This window comes from Pomacea canaliculata, linkage group LG2 (genome assembly GCF_003073045.1).
Source record: "Pomacea canaliculata isolate SZHN2017 linkage group LG2, ASM307304v1, whole genome shotgun sequence".
Classification (NCBI taxonomy): domain Eukaryota; kingdom Metazoa; phylum Mollusca; class Gastropoda; order Architaenioglossa; family Ampullariidae; genus Pomacea; species Pomacea canaliculata.
Window position 1 is genome coordinate 17,452,792 of NC_037591.1, and position 21,239 is coordinate 17,474,030.

The 21,239-nt window shown below is 40.3% G+C and overlaps 1 protein-coding gene across 2 annotated transcripts in view; it reads right to left on the reverse strand.

Annotated features, from left to right (window-relative positions):
- The window catches only part of LOC112557311, a 46,875-nt gene extending 35,771 nt beyond the window's left edge, over positions 1-11,104 (reverse strand). The window contains exons 1-13 of one of the 2 annotated variants that reach the window (XM_025227084.1): positions 10,960-11,104; positions 10,299-10,399; positions 9,567-9,776; positions 6,658-6,771; positions 6,347-6,469; positions 5,803-5,904; positions 5,159-5,284; positions 4,719-4,822; positions 2,713-2,870; positions 1,761-1,863; positions 1,245-1,422; positions 593-734; positions 138-261 (exon numbers count right to left, since the gene is read on the reverse strand). In XM_025227084.1, the coding sequence (XP_025082869.1) occupies positions 138-261; positions 593-734; positions 1,245-1,422; positions 1,761-1,863; positions 2,713-2,870; positions 4,719-4,822; positions 5,159-5,284; positions 5,803-5,904; positions 6,347-6,469; positions 6,658-6,771; positions 9,567-9,776; positions 10,299-10,368 (1,554 nt within the window). In that variant the 5' untranslated portion in view covers positions 10,369-10,399; positions 10,960-11,104. Of the gene's footprint in view, positions 1-137; positions 262-592; positions 735-1,244; positions 1,423-1,760; positions 1,864-2,712; positions 2,871-4,718; positions 4,823-5,158; positions 5,285-5,802; positions 5,905-6,346; positions 6,470-6,657; positions 6,772-9,566; positions 9,777-10,298; positions 10,429-10,959 lie in introns of both variants that reach the window. The other variant, XM_025227085.1, reaches the window with a different exon arrangement.
- Between the last annotated feature and the right edge of the window lie 10,135 nt (positions 11,105-21,239).

A 21,239-nucleotide genomic window follows, 5' to 3' on the forward strand; every position in this document is an offset into this window, starting at 1 on the left:
ATAACAAATGTCTCTTTGTACGCGCACACACACTCACAAACACACTGTAAGTGCACACCACACAGTTTTGTGTCGGTCTGTAAAGCTATAAAACATTTGTTCAGACAGCAAGATAATCAAGATGTCCAAGTTCTTACCTTGCACCGATAATTAACGGACTGCACGCAAAAAAAAGATCCGTTTATGATCTTTTCCACGTTTTCCAAGCCTTGCACGTAGTCTACTGCCACCTCTGATTTATCTAGCGGCTGGATGAGCGAACTAAGGAAGAGAAAAGTATTAGACATCACACGATTATATTACATAGATATCATTATAGGGTGTGAACACACACACACATATATATATATATATGAATTATAATATATATGAATTATAATATCACATTCTGAATTAAAATCTTCAGAATTCCATTCGAACATAATGCAAAGAATTTGGGATTAACAAATGTAAATGTGAAAGATAAAATAGTTTAAAGAAGAAACAGAGCTTTCAGTTTTGTTGTGTAATAGGAGCTGATTAAAAAGAGGAACTAGGAGCTGTGTGGTGTGTACTGTCATCTCTGTAAAGCGTGGAAGTGAACGTCACCTACATTTTTGTCTGCATTTCGATGACTGTGACGTGCTTGTAGCTGGTGACGTCACACATGACCAGAACTGGCCTGGCAAGTGCGCCATTGAAGCTGATGTACGTTGGACCGCTTCTGGGCAAGTTGGAACAGTCTTGGGCAATATCTACATCAAGATAAATCACAGTGTTAGACAATAAATAGTCAGGACAATATGTAATATCTCTAGTTTGAAAGAAACACCAGATGCATGCAGGGAAGGTTGTAGGACGGCAAAAACGATTCTTTATACTTTGAGGTGAAGTAAACAAATAGAAACTTAATAGTCGACTTTGTGTGTTCAGCAACAGATTGAAAGAAAATGTTCGCACACAATGTGATTTTGTGGATGTATTATGTTTCCTCACGAATGGACATTTGTTTTGCTTCTTTAGTTTTTCTGCTTGCTAATTTGGAGTAGGAACTTTTTTCTGGAGGGTGACGCTGGAGGATAGTATTTCTGTAACATCGTTCATATTTCTTTTTCTACCTTTTGTACACACACACACACACAAACACACACAAAAAACACACAAACATACACGCACACTCCTTCATTCACTCTAGTATCCCCTCACTCAAGGATTCTACATCAGAGGACCATTACCAGAAGTAATTATAGGAGAAAGAACATTACCGAAGATTCGCGGTGCACATCTGAAGTTTCCAATCACAAAGGTACTCTCAGAATTTGTTCTCCAGTTGATAAAAGTTACAGGTAACTTTTGTTTGTCTACAAACGTCCCGGCGTCTGAGGTCTTCTTTTGGTTTCCGCAGTAACACTTACCACAGGCTCTCACCTCACCGCACGAGCACTGTACACACATATATATATATTACTTATATATCAACATTCCACCTTCTCTCTCTCTCACTCTCACACGCATAATTCACTGACATTTTGTAGTTAACGACCCTCCCTTGCACACATTTCGCCGCTTTGGTGTCGAGAAGTATATTCTAGATTCTAGAAGAAAGTAGATAATACTGGCACATACGGGAAAATACTGGCAAACACAGCCGGGCACCAATTTCTGAGATATTGTTGACGAGATTCGTGACCTAGTTATGATATTTAAAAAAAAAACGTGCAATAAAAATAAACAAAGCAAAGAGAACATAATTCCTATCCTCAAATCCAGGCACCACTTACCTTCCCTTCTTCCGACGCCCCAGACCATGAAGTGTGGTTGTTGCCAAAGGAATCCTTCCAGTAGAAATTCGAGTCGAAAAGAAAACTTGCAGAGCAGCTGAGGCTGTAACATCATCGCTGTCCTCGTCACAACATTCACATCATGCAGTTTATCCTCAATCATCAGTGGATGTGTAAATGAATGTATGCATGTGATGACTATGTAAATGTGTGTTGAGGATGGAGGGAGGGGCAGACAGGGGGGTTAAAAAGACTGTGGTAATGTCTAACAAAAATGTCTCTTCTTTTTAAACTTTTTAGCTCTCGAAAATCGTCAATAAGAACACATTTTTGTAGAGGAAAGCAAGCTTGCCCTTCCCTTTCTATACTAACACATAATTTATGGACTATGATATTGAACACCATCAAAGCTTGTCAAAGTCTCTCGACATTACAACCATCGAGATGTGAAACATGAGGACCTTGGCAAACTGTGACACCTTTAGTAAGACACCCACTCTTTGTAGCTACGATTTACAGCTTACCTAGGTGTGGTCTCATCGATCCCCAGGTAAAATGGAACTAGACACGACTGGCAAGTATCAAATACAGGTCAGTTAGTGCAAATCTTACTTTGGTCCCAAAGGATGTCAGGATAACTCAGCCAGTTCCCGTGTATTACTTTAACCATTTCATGCTGAGGATGTTTAATAACAAAAGAATAAGACTACCTTTGACCTCTGACAGATTTACTCCTACTGCTAATCATGAGATCATGAGATTTCTGCAACTCATTCCTGGGGCTTGTCCTAGTGACTTAGCCTACTAAGGCTGTTGTTATTTATTTTTTATTTATTTATTTACTTTTTTGTCAACAACTAGTGTATTCCGTTGTTGAGACGATATCTCTGCACTAAAGTATTTCTTCATGAGTGACATCGATGACTGTCAAAATATCTGACACTTTTCTTACCTTACAGACTGCTGGCAGAAGACGGATACACCAATGAGAGCCTGTAAAGTGATATCATCAGCCTTATAGTCTATCACCTGGGCGCCGCTGGCGTTGAGTGGAGTGGCACTGACCACAACCTCCGTCACGGCGTAGTCCCCCCGCATGTCGCAGTACACCTGCAGTTCCACAGGATGAGACAAACATTTTCAGCAATAGTCGTCTTCATTGATAATTTAAAAATAATAACTTAAAGAAGCTAAATGGCTTGTGCATTCATTCATAATTTGCTGCTGCCGCTTTCCTTCATATAATTAGAGTTTGGGGGCAAATAATTTTTGAGGAATATTCCTCAGATAGAAATCACCAGAGCGACGATCACATTCATCTTATCTACCACCAACAAGGGCAGCAACATTGTCTAGTATTAAGTAAGATTTCAGGAGTATTGTGATGTGACTGGAAACTAGTGACCAGCCAGGTGTTTAGCAGACGTCCTTCACTCACGAGGGCTGTACTGGAAGAAGACAACCATAATGGGCGTGTCTGTACCATAACCATATATATAACAAAGAGCTGGACATCATTGTTTTGAAGATCTTCTTAGCTAATCTATGACATTCCCCCCCCCCCTTGTCGTTAAATTTATTATTTACAATCAACGTTGACTTGCTGACAAATGCACGAGATGTTATTATTAGAGTCCTGTGACGTCATACACCACCATCACAAGAATTGTTTTATTTTATTTTACTTTTTTTTTAATTGAACTGTATAATCACTATAAATAACTTAAGCGACAATCCGTGCTAGTATTTAAGACTACTCCACTAAAATATGTGTTTAAATAGTTGTTATTCCTCTTGTTTTATTACTTGAACAGTTACTTTCACGACAACAGCTGTTGAAGTTGATGGCTGTGCACTTCTCAAGCCTGAGGTCGATAAAATAGACTTTGACGACCTTTGGCGAAGTGAGTTTTGTTGCTTTGGAACGACATCAGCAGTCCTGAAGAAATTCATATGTTAGTGTCTACTACGACGACAGATGAAGGTTGTGGGCGTGATCTATGACGTTGAGACACTCGTGATTGACTATCGCATGTAGTGAAAGGCACAGGAACCATCATGGCGGACTGGTCGAAGCCTGGATCAAGAATTACTACGCACCTTACCGGCAGGTTACAGGTGAAGGTAGCAAAAAATGTGTTTTCGGAACGAAAACAGACATAAATATGAAATAAGAAACATCTGGTGGTACGTGGAACGTGTGTAGAATGATTTGGGACATCGTGACAGAGGACAGGTGTCCAGGATTTTGAGGCGACAGTAACGAGGGTCGTAAAATGAGGACCAGTGGGGAGCATGATAGACACAAACACGACGTGAGCTTCCTAGTACCTAGGGATGTGCTCAGATCCATCATCAGCTGCACATGCATGCCCACGAGGCTGATCCATATTTACATATCTGCCTGCCGAAGTGGTCCAAGTATATGCCTGATGTCAGCAAAGTAGAGGAGTTTTAACACCAGCTAGACAAGGTTACACAGCACTAAAAATGAACATAATTTTTGCACTCGGTGACTGAAATGCCAAGCTCAGCCTATAAAATGTTCAAGGCAGAGGAGCTGCGCAAGCAGGGTGGAAATGAGGCAACAAACCTCTCACTGTTCTATGAGTTTGAGAAAGCAAAAAATGACCACCAAAATTTACACTTTCACTTGTCATGTCCTTTCCTAGAAAGGAAAAAAAAGGCAGTGCCAAAACTACAGAACAATCAGCATAATCAGCTACCGAAGAAAAGTCATACTAAAAATAATACAAATTCTCATCAGCGCCTCATCGACTTAAAAAGAAATCTTGAGGGTCGATGGCATCGAGGAGGGTGTCGTCTAAGTCGTTGAATCGTTGTAGAAAGTCATCCTAACCTCATCCTCAGCCTGAAGGTTTATGACTAAAGCTTGTCAATACTCCCTACATTTTGGGGCATACCTAGTATGCCAAAGCTCGAGATGACAAGCTTTACCGTGATTGACTTGGCTGGTCCAGTGAAGTCGGGGTCGATGGTGTACATGCCGTCACTGGACCCCGGCCATCTGATCCTGATCTCCTCACAGTCTTTAGGGGCTTCTGTACAGTATAACAATCATTGTAATAATCACTGTAATTATCATTGCAATCATCATTAGGTTATAATTGTAATTATCACGTGGTCTCAAATCGCCGATATAGCAAGGGTTGTAAAAGCTGTCATCCATAAGGTCAACAACTTCGAAAGTAGATTTTGTTGGTTATCGTTAAATGATCGGCTCAAGGAGAAAAACAATCAATGTATAATACATATATTTTCTACACATGTTAGGACGTCTTTCTAAAAATCGTATATTCTGGAAACCGCACTAAATGTGAAGATAATCCGCAAGTCAGTGGTCGCAGCTAATAAATAAAAAGAAGGATATTTCTTACTTTCACAGTTTACGCCATCTTTAGTCTTTATATAGCCATTTTCACAGTCACACCGATACGATCCTGGAGTGTTGACACAGAAAGTTCCAGCACCAAGGCACGGGGAGAGCGTGCACTCGTCAACATCTGGTAGACAGAGAAAGTCAGGATGCCAAATGACAAACCACGAGAGAAGATGCTAAAATGTACACAAGACACAATAAGGAACACGAAGGAAACATAAAAATAAAACGGAGCAATAACACAAGAATGCTACACCCATGAAATTCATCCGCTTAAAGATGTTAAGATAAGATAAAACTTTATTTGTCCCAGAGGGTAATTTTAGTAATGTTGAGTACAGTACGAATTCTGTACACCAATCAAACAACACAAATCTTACATATCATGTTTATTGGAATTAAATTTTCTTTCATTAAACATCTGTGATATTTTCCTTGTTCTCTCTTTCGTGTATTTGTTATTATATTTCTAGCACGACTAAGACATTAACAATCAGTTCATTGTGGGGCTCACCTTTCTATATTCAATTATTCATATAATGATTTAGTTTAGAAAGAAAACGCTTGTTTCGTTTGTTCCTACATCACCAAAGGTGCGGGGTAGCTAGGGTTTATAAGTTTGAAATGTTGACGATGACCCACCATTGCAGTCCAGCCCCGTTCCGTTGAAGCCTGGAGTACAGAGGCATCGAGTGTCGTTACAGATGGCATGAGGGTGGCAGTCAAAGTTGGAGGAACATTGGTCTGCGAAAACAAGTTTATGCCTTTGTCATCATCAAAAGAACACAAATATTTCAAATAAATACCATTTTCAGTGAAGTCTAGACTGAAATACTAAAGAAAAGCTGTCTGTGTGACCATCCGCACAAATCACATTGGTCCATCTTCACTTTTGTGCTGCACAGACAAAGCAACACGATATAGAAGTTTGATCAATGAATGGTGACTGATTAAATAACTGTAATCTTTAGATAGAAGAAAAAAGCTGATTATCAGGTCAGTATCAATTTAGGAAAACAGTTTGTTCGTCAAGGAGAGCATAACTGTGATATCTCAGAGTAGTGTTACTAGAAACGAAAGAAAGCGAAAACAAGAAGGGAAAGAAAATGGGAGTAACTGAAGGACACCTGTCAATAACAAGAGAAATAAAAGTTGTTGTTACAGCAGACATCACCACGTGGCTTACGTTCACACTGAAATCCGTTCCCGTAGTACTTGTCTTGGAAATGACACACGCAGGTGAAGTTGCCAGGGTTGTTGAGGCAGTCGGCGTGGGCGTGACACGGAGACAACAGGCATTCGTCTGTGTCTACACAGCAACATGATCAACAAGACCAATCATGTGTAACTGGGACACTCCTGTCCTACATCCGGGCACAGGGAAAGGTTACAGACATAATAGCACTATGATGCATAGCTTCGGGGTGTTACAAAAAGTCTCATAGTCTCGTGTCTATATATATATACACACATACTTGATCAGGAAGGGATACAGACCATTGCACCAGCGAAATCCATCGCCAACAAAGCCTTTGTCGCATTCACAGTAAGAGGTACCGTTGCATGTGGCAAACTGGTGACAGTCCTGTTTGAAGATGCACCGAGTGTACTCTGTGAACAAAACGACTACATCAGACAGACAACAATCCATTCAAGCAGTCAAAGACTACATCATGCACAGACCCTTCAAGACCCTAACACTCCATTGGTAGGGCACTGAGTATCTGGTGATGAGCTTTTGATTGTAAACACCAACAAGACGTTGATTGTTTCCTCCGTCGTGTTCAGAACTAAGAGAACAAACGGCAGAAACAAATTCAGATTTTCTTTCAGGTGAAAAAGCTTTTTGTATAATGAGTAAAAATTCCGAGCAGGCCGCATTGTGCGGTGATTGTAAAAGACTGTAATAAAAGAGAAATTCAATAGTTTCTGGAGAAAATGAAACAGTCAATACGGTTTGTTAACGGAAACGAATTTCAAGCAAAATATAAACACAATTTTATGTCATAAGGCATTTATAAATCTTAATAATAACATTCCTTTGCCACATCAAATTAAAACGGAAGAAAACTATAATGAAAAGCATAAAGGTATGTGCCATTGTAATCAAAATTAGGGGATTGGGAACCTGACTATCTGAATCTTGGGGACAGGGGATTGGGGGATTCAACCACTGCCTCCGGTTAATGACACACACGACAACACGTCGACACGTGTGTACACAATACATTTCAACCAAATTCCTAACGATTTTTGAAGTTGACTCCGAGACCCCAGCGAGCGACCCTATAAATCAACTCAACTCAGTTTTGTGTAAAATATGCAAAATATTAGTAAGGTCGACAGCGTTTACAAATATTTACAAAACTGCATGAAAAAATCCGTACGGTTAGTTCACTAGGAACCCGTTAATGTTTCTTACTCATGATCCATATAACAGGTGAGTTGATTTCTACCTACAATTAACACACCTTGCACACAACACTCATTTGATGGAATCAGAAGCTACTTGCATATAATTGTTTTACAGCGGGAAGTGCCCTTCTGGTCTTCGTTGACGAAGTCAGTGAAGCATAAATTGTTGATCCCTCGTCGATCATCTATGCCCTTACATCAGCATTGAGACGCAAAACACGTGCTGTAGGGTTTAAGACGTTCCCCAGCCCCACAACGTGTCTCTTCCGACACCCCTACGCCGAAACTACTGTCCAGAGCAGGACAGCTCCCTGTAAGATCCCCTTCCACACTAACCTCGAGAATCCGCTAATGAGAAAACCTCCTAGCTATTGTTTCCTCGTCAGGTACAGGACACGCCAGAGTTCCGCACTGACTTGTTAGTCAAAAAAACGGATCGGTTGGTACTCATCCTTTGCTGCTCGATCTTCTGAGAAAACAGATTGCAGGCAGCGTGGGTATTCATCGCATCAGGACCACAGAGGAACGGCTAGCACAAGAACAGGCTGGCTCCAGACCATGTAAAAGCACAGTTAAGAAATTTTTCGACTGTCTCATACTTATAGAGAAGCATCTTTAGCATTAGCGGGATCTCAACTACAACTTTCTTGACTTTGAAAAGGCATTTGACAGACTGGAACGAGAGGTTATGAGATGTAATGCAAAATTTCAACGTCTAAAGCCTCGTTCAAGGCACCAAAGCACTGAATAATGAAGCTTAACGAATACATTTCTGCTGGACATAGGAACTTACTTTCTCACAAAGCTAGGCCTATGCCAAGGATCTACTCTATCACTGGTGCTATTTAATACTTTCTTTGAGAACATCATGCTCGAAAACCTCCACGACTATCACACTTGTATTTCAATTAGTGGAAGGCAACCTACGCTTTGAAGACGACATACATCTGTTAGCAGGTACTAACAAATAGCTGCATGAACTTTCCAACAAACCGACAGACAGTTCAAACGCAAATGGAATGGAGACCTAAAAGAGCAAAATTATGATCAATGGCAAAGGCAAAGCAAAGATTTATATGAACAGGAGTTCAAGTACTGGGGAGCCACCATCTCCAAGAACGGCAACTCCACGGCAGACATTCACAACATAATCGCGACGACAGTTGCGATGGCGAGACTAGATAATCACGATCTGGCATAGTCATAAAATAAAGTTCACAACCAAATACAACCTAACAACCTTTCCCATAATGCTAATCCTTTTTCACAATCTTCCTTTTGCAATATCATGTTACTCTCAATTCTTATTCTTGTTATTTGGTTCCTTTTTGTGTTTTCTGTGTTTGATTTTATTCTTCATTTAGTACGGTTTTTTCTTCTTTTATACTTCACATGTTATTTGTTTTTCCTGTCCCTCGTATGCTGTCCGTGTTTCGTTCTTGCTCTTAAGCGCTAAGAGCTTGCTCCTTGGGAGTGTGAGTATGCGTTAAAAATTATTATTATTATTATTACTATTATTATTACTATTATTATTACTATTATTATTACTATTATTATTATAGTACCGATCCTGCTCTAAGGATGTGACACGTGCACTCTGGTCGCCGAAAGAGAATCTAGACATTAGAGAAAAAGTGCCTGACAAGACCTCTCTGGATCTGATACAAAGAACATCGAACCAACGACTTTGTGTTCGAAACAAGATTGCTACTCTCATAAAATACATGGAACCGCTACTTGTATCAGTCAAGCGAAGTAAGCTGGTCTTCTTTGGTCACGTGGCCCGACACAAAACCTTGTCGAAGACTGTTCTTCAAGGCACCTTGAAAGGAAGTGGACATCGCGGTGGCCAGATGATGAACTGGTTCACGAACGTCAAGGACTGGACTGGTCGTCCTGTACAGGACCTGCTGACTATCGTGGGCCCTGTCACCTGCTCTCCCCTTCCCCAGCGACAGGTAAAGTAAGTACTGACTGACTATAACACTTACCCGTTGCACAGCCCGTGCCATTTGTATACCCATCGCCGCTCAATCCGGGTGGACAGAAACATCGGAAGATCTTCAAATCAGTAGTGTTGTCAATGTTCTCCTCGCAGTCCGCTTCAGGATGACAGTCAATGGCCTTATAGGAGCACGATCCTACTACCCATGTGATGTTTCCCACAACAATGGAAGATGAGCTATCTGCAGAGCTGTTGTCTGTCGACAATAAAGAACAGGTGGCGGAGGGGAAGGGACAACAGAAAACGCATTATATTGAACATTCTGTGTTATATAACCAAGCGGAGCATAAATGTGTCTATAGAGAATGGAATTGTGAGAGAAATAGGAAAAGGATGGAAGAAACAATTGGTTAAAGAAAAACTGAATGAAAAGAATGAAAAGAAAAAAATAAAGGATGAGAGGAGAAATGACTTGAAAATAGAAAGAAAGAAGTGAAAGAATAATAAATTAGTTATTGATAATAAAATAAACATTTTAGGAATATGCATTAAATTTCTCTCAGGATCACAAGTGATAGCAGTGATCGGTGTGAAGCTGAACCAAAAACATATAAAATGTATCATTTCCAATGACATACTCCATGGGAATATCAAATTTGTGTTTTACATTATATATGCGTGATAGTTTTGTCAGAAATGGTGTACATTCTGTCATTTCCCAGTAATGTGCTTGTAACAGTTCGTTAAAAATAAAAAGAAAATACTTGGCACTTCTTACATGCGACAACACACGTCGGACCTGTTAACAGCATCGTCAGCAGCAGCAGCTGCCACAGGCTGGAGGCCATGCCGGTCCCTCAGCGGCGTTGACTGGCAGCGCTGTAGATAGATGATGTTGACACTCGTCTCTCTATTAAAACATTTCTTTAACTGGACAAGTGTGTTCCACCTTTTCTCCTCTTGGTCAATCCCTTTTTTTTCCGTAAAGAGCTATCTTTGATGGACGGCCTTTAGCTTAAAATTTTTGCCACGCTCTTATAGGTGCAATAAAATTGAGTGTGTTCTAATTTTAAAACGCGATATCAAACAATTATATTGGTCTTCCCAGAATAAAACTGATATCAAGGAAAAATGGATGCATTAGATAAAACAAACAGATCCATGGTCTGCAAACAGTTGTTATACAAAAAAATATTTAACATTCTCGAGGTACTCCACAGAACTCGAATATGATCCGACAAGCGACAGATTTGTGACGAGAGAGATTACAAAGTTAAGGAGATGATAACCCTACAGGGATGAAGGACTGACCCTTGTCTCATCACCGGATCCTGGGCGGCAAACTAAAGCTATACATCTGCATTACAATTGCTATCATCCTCCTATTAATAATAATGAAAGCGATAAGGCGTGCCATGGAGCAAACATTGCTTACTTACTCTGTTCTTGTGATACCTTTATAATAGCCGAGTGTTAGGCGACATAACAAGCAAACAGGCGTTAGCGAGGTCGAACAGTTCGCTTTTAAACTCTGTTTGGTGTAACAGCTTGTGTGAGTGACAACGTGTTAGAGGCATTGACTACTGAATGTTTATAATATTGAAACGTTGTGTGGCGCAATTACCCAGCAGCTTTCTCTCGGTTCGATACTTGAGACTTTCTCCGCAACAACCAGTTGGCGAACAGGATGCCCCGGGTAGGAGTGGCGAGGTATGGCAGGTCCTTCTACGAATCTCACAAAAAATTGAAGTGTGTGTGTGCTTGCGTGCGTGCGTGTGTGTGTGTGTGTGTGCGTGCCTGCGCTAGTGTGTGTGTGTGTGTGAGAGAGAGAGAGAGACAGTGCGTGCGTGAGTAGTGTCAAAACCACTGCAGCAGATGCTGAAGGACAGCAAGCATACGTCCCCCTACTCTCCGTAACCATGGAAACCAAACTTTCCCAAACTGCAATCTTAACATTTAGTGATCGTGCTAGAGATAAAGAGTTGCACATACACATCGCACTGAGGACCATGTCAACATTACTCTTGTGGGTAGGAAAACTTAATTACAACTTGAAAACATTATTCACTCGAACAAATGCAAAGATATCGGTAAGTTCTGTTTTAAGGTAAGAAAAGCAGTTTATCTTATTTCTGATTTCTTCAGGTGTCGCGTGGCATCTGTGGCAGTGTCACGTGACACTGCCTCCACTGAGGTTAAGAGAAGTGTTTAGTGTCAACAGGAGACGGTGGTTCTCGTATCATGCGTGACGAAACATGCGTGTTCGATCGACAACTTTAAGTTCTTTTCGATATCCTCGACACTCTTGGTCTGACAGGCCACAAATAGGAAATCTGAGTCGGATATCAGCTCTGTTTACGAACATTCATTGATTTAAATATCGCAGAAAATCAGCTAAAACATGGCAGTTAGAACTAGGAAGTCCTGGGTATGTTGTTAACATTCGCTGACAAAATTCGAAAGGCTCCGAGACTCGCACTACGTGGCCATTGGTTCTTTAAACTCCTTAAAAAATTCTCGTTTCCTGTAGGACTGCATCTTTCTTATCTTATTCAAGACTATTTATTAATGTGCAAGACCGCACTCATCGCACTCATCTTTCAAAGGAATACCAGACGATCTGTGTTTACAATTTCAACTATTCTAAATAATAATTTTGGCCTTTGCCATTCTAGGGAATTGTCACATCTTTCTTTCTTTCAACTGCTTACAGTTGTCCAGTGTTTTATGATGTGACAATTTTTATCTATTTTTAAAAACTTAATAAACGGGGGTAAATTACTTTTTAAGAAAAAAAGTAGGAACAGCTTAAAAAAATCTTTGTTGATGTTTGACCTGTACAGCTTTTGATGTACAAATCACCATCGTAACATTTATTTTTCTTAGCTAACTGCGTGTCCTATTTTGTAGAAAAAATCCACATCAGCAGGAGGGCAACAGGAGGGAAAAGTCAAAGCAGTATCTGATATGTGAGATCAAGTGCCTAGATGTCAGCTTTCTGTTTCGCCGAATTTTTTGAAGTTTGATTTTCTCTTCATCGAGAAATCTAGACAATCCACAGCTGTGAGGTTATTTTTTCTCTCTGTTGCACTTTAATGAATATGGATATTCAAGCTATTTTATAAATGAAACTTTTAAGTTAAAACACAACAAATTTTATACACACACAGGCGCGCGCGTACGCACAAGCACAACACAACACGCCAAGTTCACTTTGAAGAATGTTTAATTTTTTTCATAAGGTCTTTGTACAACAAAATTTATTATTATCATTACTATTACTATTTATATAGCGCATATAAATACACAGTATACCATTATAACAGGAATGAAACATCCACAACATAGACAACATACTACGGATGGAAGACTAAACAACAGTACTGAAACCGAATAGAAGTTTACAAAACATAAAGAGGTACCGAGTAACAAGGACTGAGAAAATCGAAATTAATTAATTAATTTATTTATTTATTTATTGTTTGCCATATTCTAGATATTTATTTTGTCTTTAAGTAATTCGTGTCTGCCGAAATGTGACTTTGAAGAATTTAATTATCATAGAAGATGATTATTGTGAAGCTTGTGGGGTCAGTCAGCGGGACAGTGAAGCTCTGTTCAGTTGTGCAAGTCACTCAGTGGCCACCTAACGACCCACCAATGCGTTGGCAGTGTTTCCGCTTCGCAAATGAAGCATAGCAAGCCCAGCTGTTTAAAAATCCGTTACCTGGAGGTCTAATGTCGTTGTTGTCTTGTTGAGGGCTATCATAGATTAAGGTCCCGATAGATACATATAGATCGTGAATTTAGTCGAATAAACTACATGTTATACAGTGTACAGCAGGAAATACATGTTTTCAAAAGCTGCTTCCTGTTCAAATGTCTGAGGCATCTTTCATGTCACTAGTTTTTAAACGAACAAGGTCTGTGATTACTACGAAGTAGCACAACTTTTAGCAGACTACCTGTAATCTCCGTTTGACAGTCCAACCTGCTTTCTCCTGAATTATTTAATATACAAAAGGAAATGACAGACGTAGACGTGGACATTCGCAGCAGACGAGGGCGCCGCCATTTCCAGGCAGAGAGTAGAGAGACGGACTTCAGACATAGAGTATTGCTATAAAGATACGTAACTCCGTCCTTGTGCTTCTTGACGCAGTTGCTTCCCTTAGTAACTCAAAAGCTGCTGTCAACCAGTCCTCAACAAAGTCGTCGCTGGTAGTGTTTATCTTTGGAACGAATGCCTTTGTGGTTGTGGTATGAACAACTCTTTATCTAAGAACAGATTTGTGTGTCTTTCATTCATAGAATTGATTATATAAGTGAGTTTGCGAAGGTTTGAATACATGTATGACAGCTGACTATATTTAAAACTAACATCAAGCATTACATGCACCTTTTCACCGACTGTCAACTATCAACTTCTAAAATAAAGAGCTTTAATCAGAGCTATGTTAAAGAAAATACGAAATGGAAAATCAAACATGAATTTCTTATGTGAAGAAGAAATGCCTGCCTCCTTCTCCTCTTATTCCCCCCTCCAATCTTTAACTGCTTAACCAATTGCAAAAAAGTACACACGAGAAAGATAAATGAAAGAGAAAGTTGAAAGGATACCGTTTTATTTCAGCAGCATCCATAATTAGCTGACTTAAAAAGCTTTCATCATTACTATAATTATCATTATTACTAAGTTTACTACAATTACTGCAAAGCGATGGTAGTGGCGGTAATGATTAAAGTAATTGGTGTTGTTTTGTAATCGCTATTCATAATATTTTTGTACCATTTTGTTCACATGGAGCGTCTCAGGCCTTTCGCTAGAAGTCTATCTTTAGGAATGCTCGAGACATGCCTGAAGACAATACAAGCATCAAGGGGCTTACCTACCCTACCAGCTGAAATGTGGCTAAAGTGTTCATCTCAGACCAACTTGCGCAAATAAGACTATTGCACAATTATCAAATTGAAAACGAAAACAATGTATTTCTTTTCTGGAAATAGTTGAAATAATCTTGAACCTTCTATATGAAAGATCCAATAAAATTCATTCAGAGATGGATTCAATTCCAAATCCACCGCCTCCTCGAGAAAAAAAATAAAAAAAAAAAAAAAAGAAAAAAGAAAAAGGAAAAAGAAAAACCAACAGCCAACGTACTACATGAAAGGTTTGCAACTCGTATTTTCCTAGCGAAAGAGATGTTAACACGAATTATCTCCCTTACAACAATGAAAAGACTTGCCACACATTGTAACTCGATTTTCCAATTTTTGACATAGTCCACTTTCATTTATACTTTCTTTAATAGACAGGCGTTTCTGAAATCCTAGGGTTTTTCTTTCTATTTTTTGTGTGCTGTCACTGTTGTAAACTACTTTTCTTAAAATGTTTTCGTAAATTTTCTTGTTTTCTTTCTATCTTTCCTTTCCTTTTTTCTGTTTTTGTTCCTTAAATTTTTACTTGTTACCTTCTTTGATCTTCTATGTTACTTTTGTTTGTTTCTTGCTTTCTCGTATTTAGTTTTCTTAATTTTTTTCTCTTCCCACATATTTCTTCTAATACGCTTTGTCTCACAACATTTTCTTTGAAAATAATACTCCTTTATTTTACATCCATGTCTAGCACATGTTTTTATGCCTTTCATTTTTACAGTAGTTACACTATTCATTGTTTTTCTTCTGAGCCTTTTTCTTCTTTTCAAGTCGTGCACTGGATCTTAACCAATCAGAATTAATATTGGCATTAGAAAGCTACAGTATCAGACTTTGTGTTTTCTGTAAGAAACGTTTTAAAAATCAACATTTGAGGTCGAAAGATTCTGAACATTTCTGCGGTATATGTGACTGTCTAATCTACCTAACTGATGTAACTGTTAGCCTGTGTGTGGCTTCGGGATGAGGTGTTGGTGGAGTGTATGTCAGATGAGGGAGACATGTCCCTCAATTTGTTGTTACTGTCAACACTACAAGCAGACACCATGGGACAATAGAGCGCTCTCTCTCTCTCAAAAAACAAAAGAAAAACAACAACTGGGGGAAAAAAAACCTAACAAATTAACCAAAAACAAAAAGGAAAACACCAACAACGATCTTTCCTCAGTCTGTTTCCTCTCTCGATCAGTTTCTTCTTCTTTGTATATATTGTTATCACAATAACCAGTGTTGCGGTAAGTTGCAAAAGTTGTGAAAAACAGAATACTTTCATAAGAAAAAGAAGAAGAGATATTTGAATGTGGCAAGAAAATTTCTAGCATCACAACACAACCAACCGAGGTAACAATTCTCGGGTACAACCAAAAGGTGCAGCAGTCAATTTAGGAAGAGCAAGCATTTGAAGACACCATCTCTTATCTGCTGAGATGTAACTACATTACAATGTGATGTCAACGGCCCGCTGATCGGAAAATCTTGTCATGTCTGTGGACATCTGCTCAGCTCTGGGAAAGGGACTAGAAAGACTGTGGAAGAGACTTTGGTTTAACGTACAGCGAATACATTCCTTATGCAAATCCGCTCTTTTATATTCTGGAGCAATGGTGTGAAGTTGGCTCGAGACCACAATCACAGCCGCGGATGCTTTGAGCGCCATCCGAGATTAAGTGGCGCACCGTCAACTGAAGACGTTGCTGGGACGCATGGGTAATGAGTTTAATTTCACCATTGGCAGATGATGAAGAGACCAGCCAGCCTCTCCCATCCCTCCAAACCTCTGAGCTACAAGAGGTACGGACAAAGGTAGAAAGGGTCAGTAAGGGTCACGAACCAGCCTAGTTCACGGCCAGAACAAAATGGTTTGACTGAAAGCATGTTAATCAAAGGTGGGTAGCGGTCACTAAGGGAAGCGTTTTTGTCTGTTTTTTACGACTTGACAGGTCGCGGTGATGGATGTGGGTGATCGGGTCTGAGGGATGGGAGGTAGGGTTAAACTCTTCTAGGGTGTAGTGCGATGTGCAGTAGTTAGTAAACAATCGATAGGATCTAGTCATGGGATAATTGGTTCTGGGGTCAGTGTTTAGACGGGTATACAGATTTTATTATGTGCCTTTCCTCATGCTCCAGCAGAAGACAACGATCTCGGAGTGTTTTTACAGCCGTAGGCAGCATATCTGATGAAGGGAGGAACATTCTGCTACAACGTACATCACTACCTCCTGGCACTTGCGGTTCTCCCACACGACGAGTACAGGAGCCAACTGTGTAACCAGTGGTAAGAGGTGCGAGGCAGCGACTGGTAAGTCCTACACCAGGTCCAGCTTGTGGTCGTCTGTAGAGGACGACTAATGAATCATCGCTGATGTGCAGTTCACTTCTTGGGACGATGACTCTCTGGCAGCAGCAGGCAAACATCGATGCCTGAAGGAGTCCATCAGTGGTGATAGCGGTAATAGTAAGATAGGTAGTAGTAAGGTAACAGAGAGTAAGGTAGGTAGATGACAGTAAGGTAGGTAGATGACAGTAAGATAACAGAGTAAGGTAGGTAGATGACAGTAAGATAACAGAATCATGTAGGAAGCTTAAAGTTCAGAGCAAAACATTAAGCGACAGCTGCAAACGTGTCAAGCAAACCGCCATCGCTACACAGTGAATTGATTTATTGTCTCTTTGCTTTTAGAAGGTGCAAACCAGGCATGTGTGTATGTGTGTGTGCGTACGTGCGTGTGTGTGTGTGTGTTCGTAAATATACGTGTTGGTGTATGCGCCGTGTGCTATTTTTGGCTTACACAGAGCGAGAAATAAATGGGAAAGAACTCACAGAAATGAACTGTTTTGGACTCAAAGTACATGGAGAAGTGACTTTCAACAAAGTAGTAAACCTTATCCTACTCTTCAACAAAATTCCTTCGTGTACCCTAACACTAAATTATTTCAATTTGGGCAAAGTTTCATAGCTACGATTGTTAAACTCTTGTAGCAGTGAAGATTAACAGCAAGACATCTGCTAATCTCGTTTCTCGAAACGAAGAGACTGCTGACACTGGAAAAAAAAGTATGATGGAAAAAAACTACTGCCTTAGAGGAAACAGCTGTTTAGTGAGATGGATATCTTTGCTGATACCGACACAGCTATTCACTGCGATCCACTTCAGCTTTTTATTCTCTAATATCCTCGTAAATCACCAACTGACATTATTATGACACAATAATAATTCCGATGAATTGGCAGGATTTTCTAGGGCTGGACCGTATGATTTATTTAATCTGTAAGTCCTTTCTTATAGTTGTAAACTCCTATGTATTATAATTATTTTCCGTTTTAAACAAAAATGCTAGTAATGCTCAGAGTTGTAATTACCCTTTAAAACCCAACATCCACTAGTATAGTAGACAATTTATTAATCATACTTTATTGCTGCATAGTTTGGTGTACAATTTTAATTTTTTAAATCTGAAAATTGTGGCATGCTGCTCTGAAGATACAATCGTTTTGCTTTCTTTATAATAAGAAAGGTTGTGTCCGGACACATTATGCTGCAGAAATTACTTGGCCCTCATGTGAACTCCATGTCAAACTGTTATCATTGTAGGGGATCCCTTCTGGTGACGTACTACAACTGGGAACACTCCATCCTTCCTGCTGGCTACACACCAGAGTTGTCTTTCTGAGCGGAAGGGTGGCATTCCATGTTCTCTTTGTTGGATCTTTCCCAAACTTCAGTACGAGTAAAGTGGACAAGAAACAAAGTAAGAAACGAATTACAGTTTTCTTCGGAGTCGTCTATCGACCGTTTCTTCGTCGGCCACTTGCTTTGGTTTGCTCACAAACATTGATCATTTCTTCATAAATCGCTTTAACCTATATTTCTCTACCTCGTCCTTTCTAGACCACTGTTTATGCAGTTATACTATTCCATCCTTCGCTATATCGTACTGTGCCTTCTTTAAACACTACAGTAAAAGAAAAACATTTCCTGTCACTGTCGGAAATAATTGACGATAACCAAAATGGCGTCTAAAAAAAGACTTCCAAACTTTCAAAACTCGTTTCTTGCCGCGCAAAAGTGGATGATCATTCATTCTATTTTTCGGGCTGGCTTTTTGTTTGTTTGTTTTACTTTTGCATTGTCGGAAGCGAGCTGAAAATGCTTCTCTTATGCAACCTTTACACATTCGCACAGATGTGCATGATGATGAGGTAGATCAAGCCCTCGTCTCTGCACGCCCCCGCGTGTGTGTGTGTGTGAGAGAGATAAAGCCATCGTCGTTAAGGCTGGTAGAGCCAAACACCATAACCCTCCATTCAACATTCCATATATTTTCCTACTGCCGCATTTTGTGGGCACTCTCCTGCCGAAAAAGGAAAGATAACTCTCTGAATCCTAGGTTGTTGACAAGACAGCATCTAAAACGATGACGCCCTCTGACGCCTAATTCCACGGGCGAAGAAACTGCCGGTAATTACCGCCTCTCATCCTGCAAGAAAATCCGGTTACCTCCCTTCTCCTTCGTCGCCATCTCCTGGGACTACTTTCGCACGCAGCACTCATCAAGGGAGGTAATGTGCGGGTGATGCTATTTGCTTTCCCTTGCGCAGCCATGATTCGAACGCCATATTGCGTTACAGCCTAGTGGTTGAGATGGATCGCCTCTCATTGATTTTGGGTAAGTCTCTTCCTCCAACACTCCCGCTCTTTATTCACTATGACTTACCCAGCGGCAACATGATTCCTGCTGGATACGCCATGACCGCCTGCCAACACCTCACCTCCCTCACGTGCTCTAGTCGACCAGCAAACTGCTCTCTACAAAAACACAAATAAAACAACGCTGAATGCCTTTCTTAAGCTGCAAGCTTGAGCAGAAATATGGGGAGGTGTAGGGAGGGACTAAGGATATTGTCTGTATCCGTAGACGCAACGATTGTTTTTTGGATTGCTACAAGTGGCCGATAAAAGTGCAGCCTGGGAGAATGGAATGAGGGCGGGTACTAACCTTCGACATTTGTAGAGATCAAATATTCATTTAGTCAGCATCTTATTTGAATTATGAACTCCCACTCACCTGATCTCCCACGCATGCACGCAAACCTCAGCACACATTCATTCACGTTTATCAAATACTCGATCCTTTAAATGTCCATCAAACAACACCTCTAACACACACACACCTCGCAATCATCAGCTCAATGTCCCATCTTCATAACAAACAACTCCACTAACGAAATGCATGAATTGGACCCTTTTAATAACAAAAAACTATAGCCAGTTGTTCTACACTAAGTCATTCCATCAGCAGGGCATGATCACACAGGCAGCTAAGTACTCATTGCTCTTTGCGTAGATACTCTCCGTATCACCACATCCTAATAAGAATGAAGTTGTAAATGGTAAAGCTTTGTAGATACGGTGACCAGGGGTTTAGAAGCATACGTCTGGCATTGCCATCTGTGTCAGTCATGTGACCGTTTGTAAACTAAACTTTTGAAATGAATAAGCATCCTCTCGGTATGAAGAATACAGAACTCTTTGTTTGTACTGTGCATGTATACAACTATTAACTGCTGTCGTGGTCTTTTCACTGTCATTAGAAAGTCTGGTTTCGGAGACTGGTTACTTCCCGTGGGGATTCTGTTCAGATTTTGGTTACTTCCCGTGGGGATTCTGTTCAGATTGCCTTTACGTTCTTTACTTCAGATGTACCCTGTAAGTACCCTGCTAGGCAACAGACCGTGCCACCTTGACAGACGAGTTAACGTCGACCTCATCCTGGTAATGGTATTGTCATCCCTCCCCCCACATAAGGATCTAGACTCTAGATGCTCTTAACATCTGTCTCAGTGACAGACAATTGAAAACAGACACCCTGCATCAGTTGTATGGAAAATAAAATGTTTCTTATGAACAAATAAAAACACACCCCGAACTGAAACAGTTCCAGTTAAAAAAATGTTGGCTACTGTTTGTTTAAAATATTTTGCCCCGTCCTTCTACAAACCAAAGTGACACAGACATACTCTTCTCGAACTTTGAAGAAAATGTTGTTTTGATTGAGAATGTAGACACTTAAACCTATATTCATATTCTATATTGGTTGTGAACTGTACGATAGGCGTGTACCTTGGTTGGTTCGGCGCCATCATCACATCTCCCCAGCACTACTCAGGTAGAGTGACTGACAATACAACATCACCTGTAAAATCCACACTTGGTATAAGAACATCGCTCATTTTCACCCTGTTAACATCTTTCTAGAACAATTAAGAGAGTAGTTCCCTTTGAAACTGAGCCCGAATGTCATGCAGAATAAATTTGAATGTGAAGCTTTAGGATGTGCATCATCAGATACGAACATATTAATACAAGCTGCCGGTATTATGCAAAGCTCTCACTGGTCAGCGTATCTAGAAGCCTTTCAAGGGTCTGGACAAACAGGTTAAAGATACATGCAGTTAATAATGTTCGTTAAATATAGTCCACTGTGATGTCACGAGTTGGCCACTTACACAGCGATGACGTAGACAGGACAGCAGGTCTGGTCACAGTGCTGACAGTCAGCAGCAGCCGTCAGCGCCACGTCCAGCCTCCCGGCACAGAGTTATCGTTCTCGGTAAAGCGAGTTATCGTTCTTAGCACTGGAGTGGCCAAACAACGCGCTCACAACAACCCAACGGTCATCCGAACTGACACCACATACAAACAACACACGAAAATGAGTTTGAGAACAAAAAATACTTTCTTTCGCATACGTGAACGAAACAGTTTCTTATTGACATCACTCA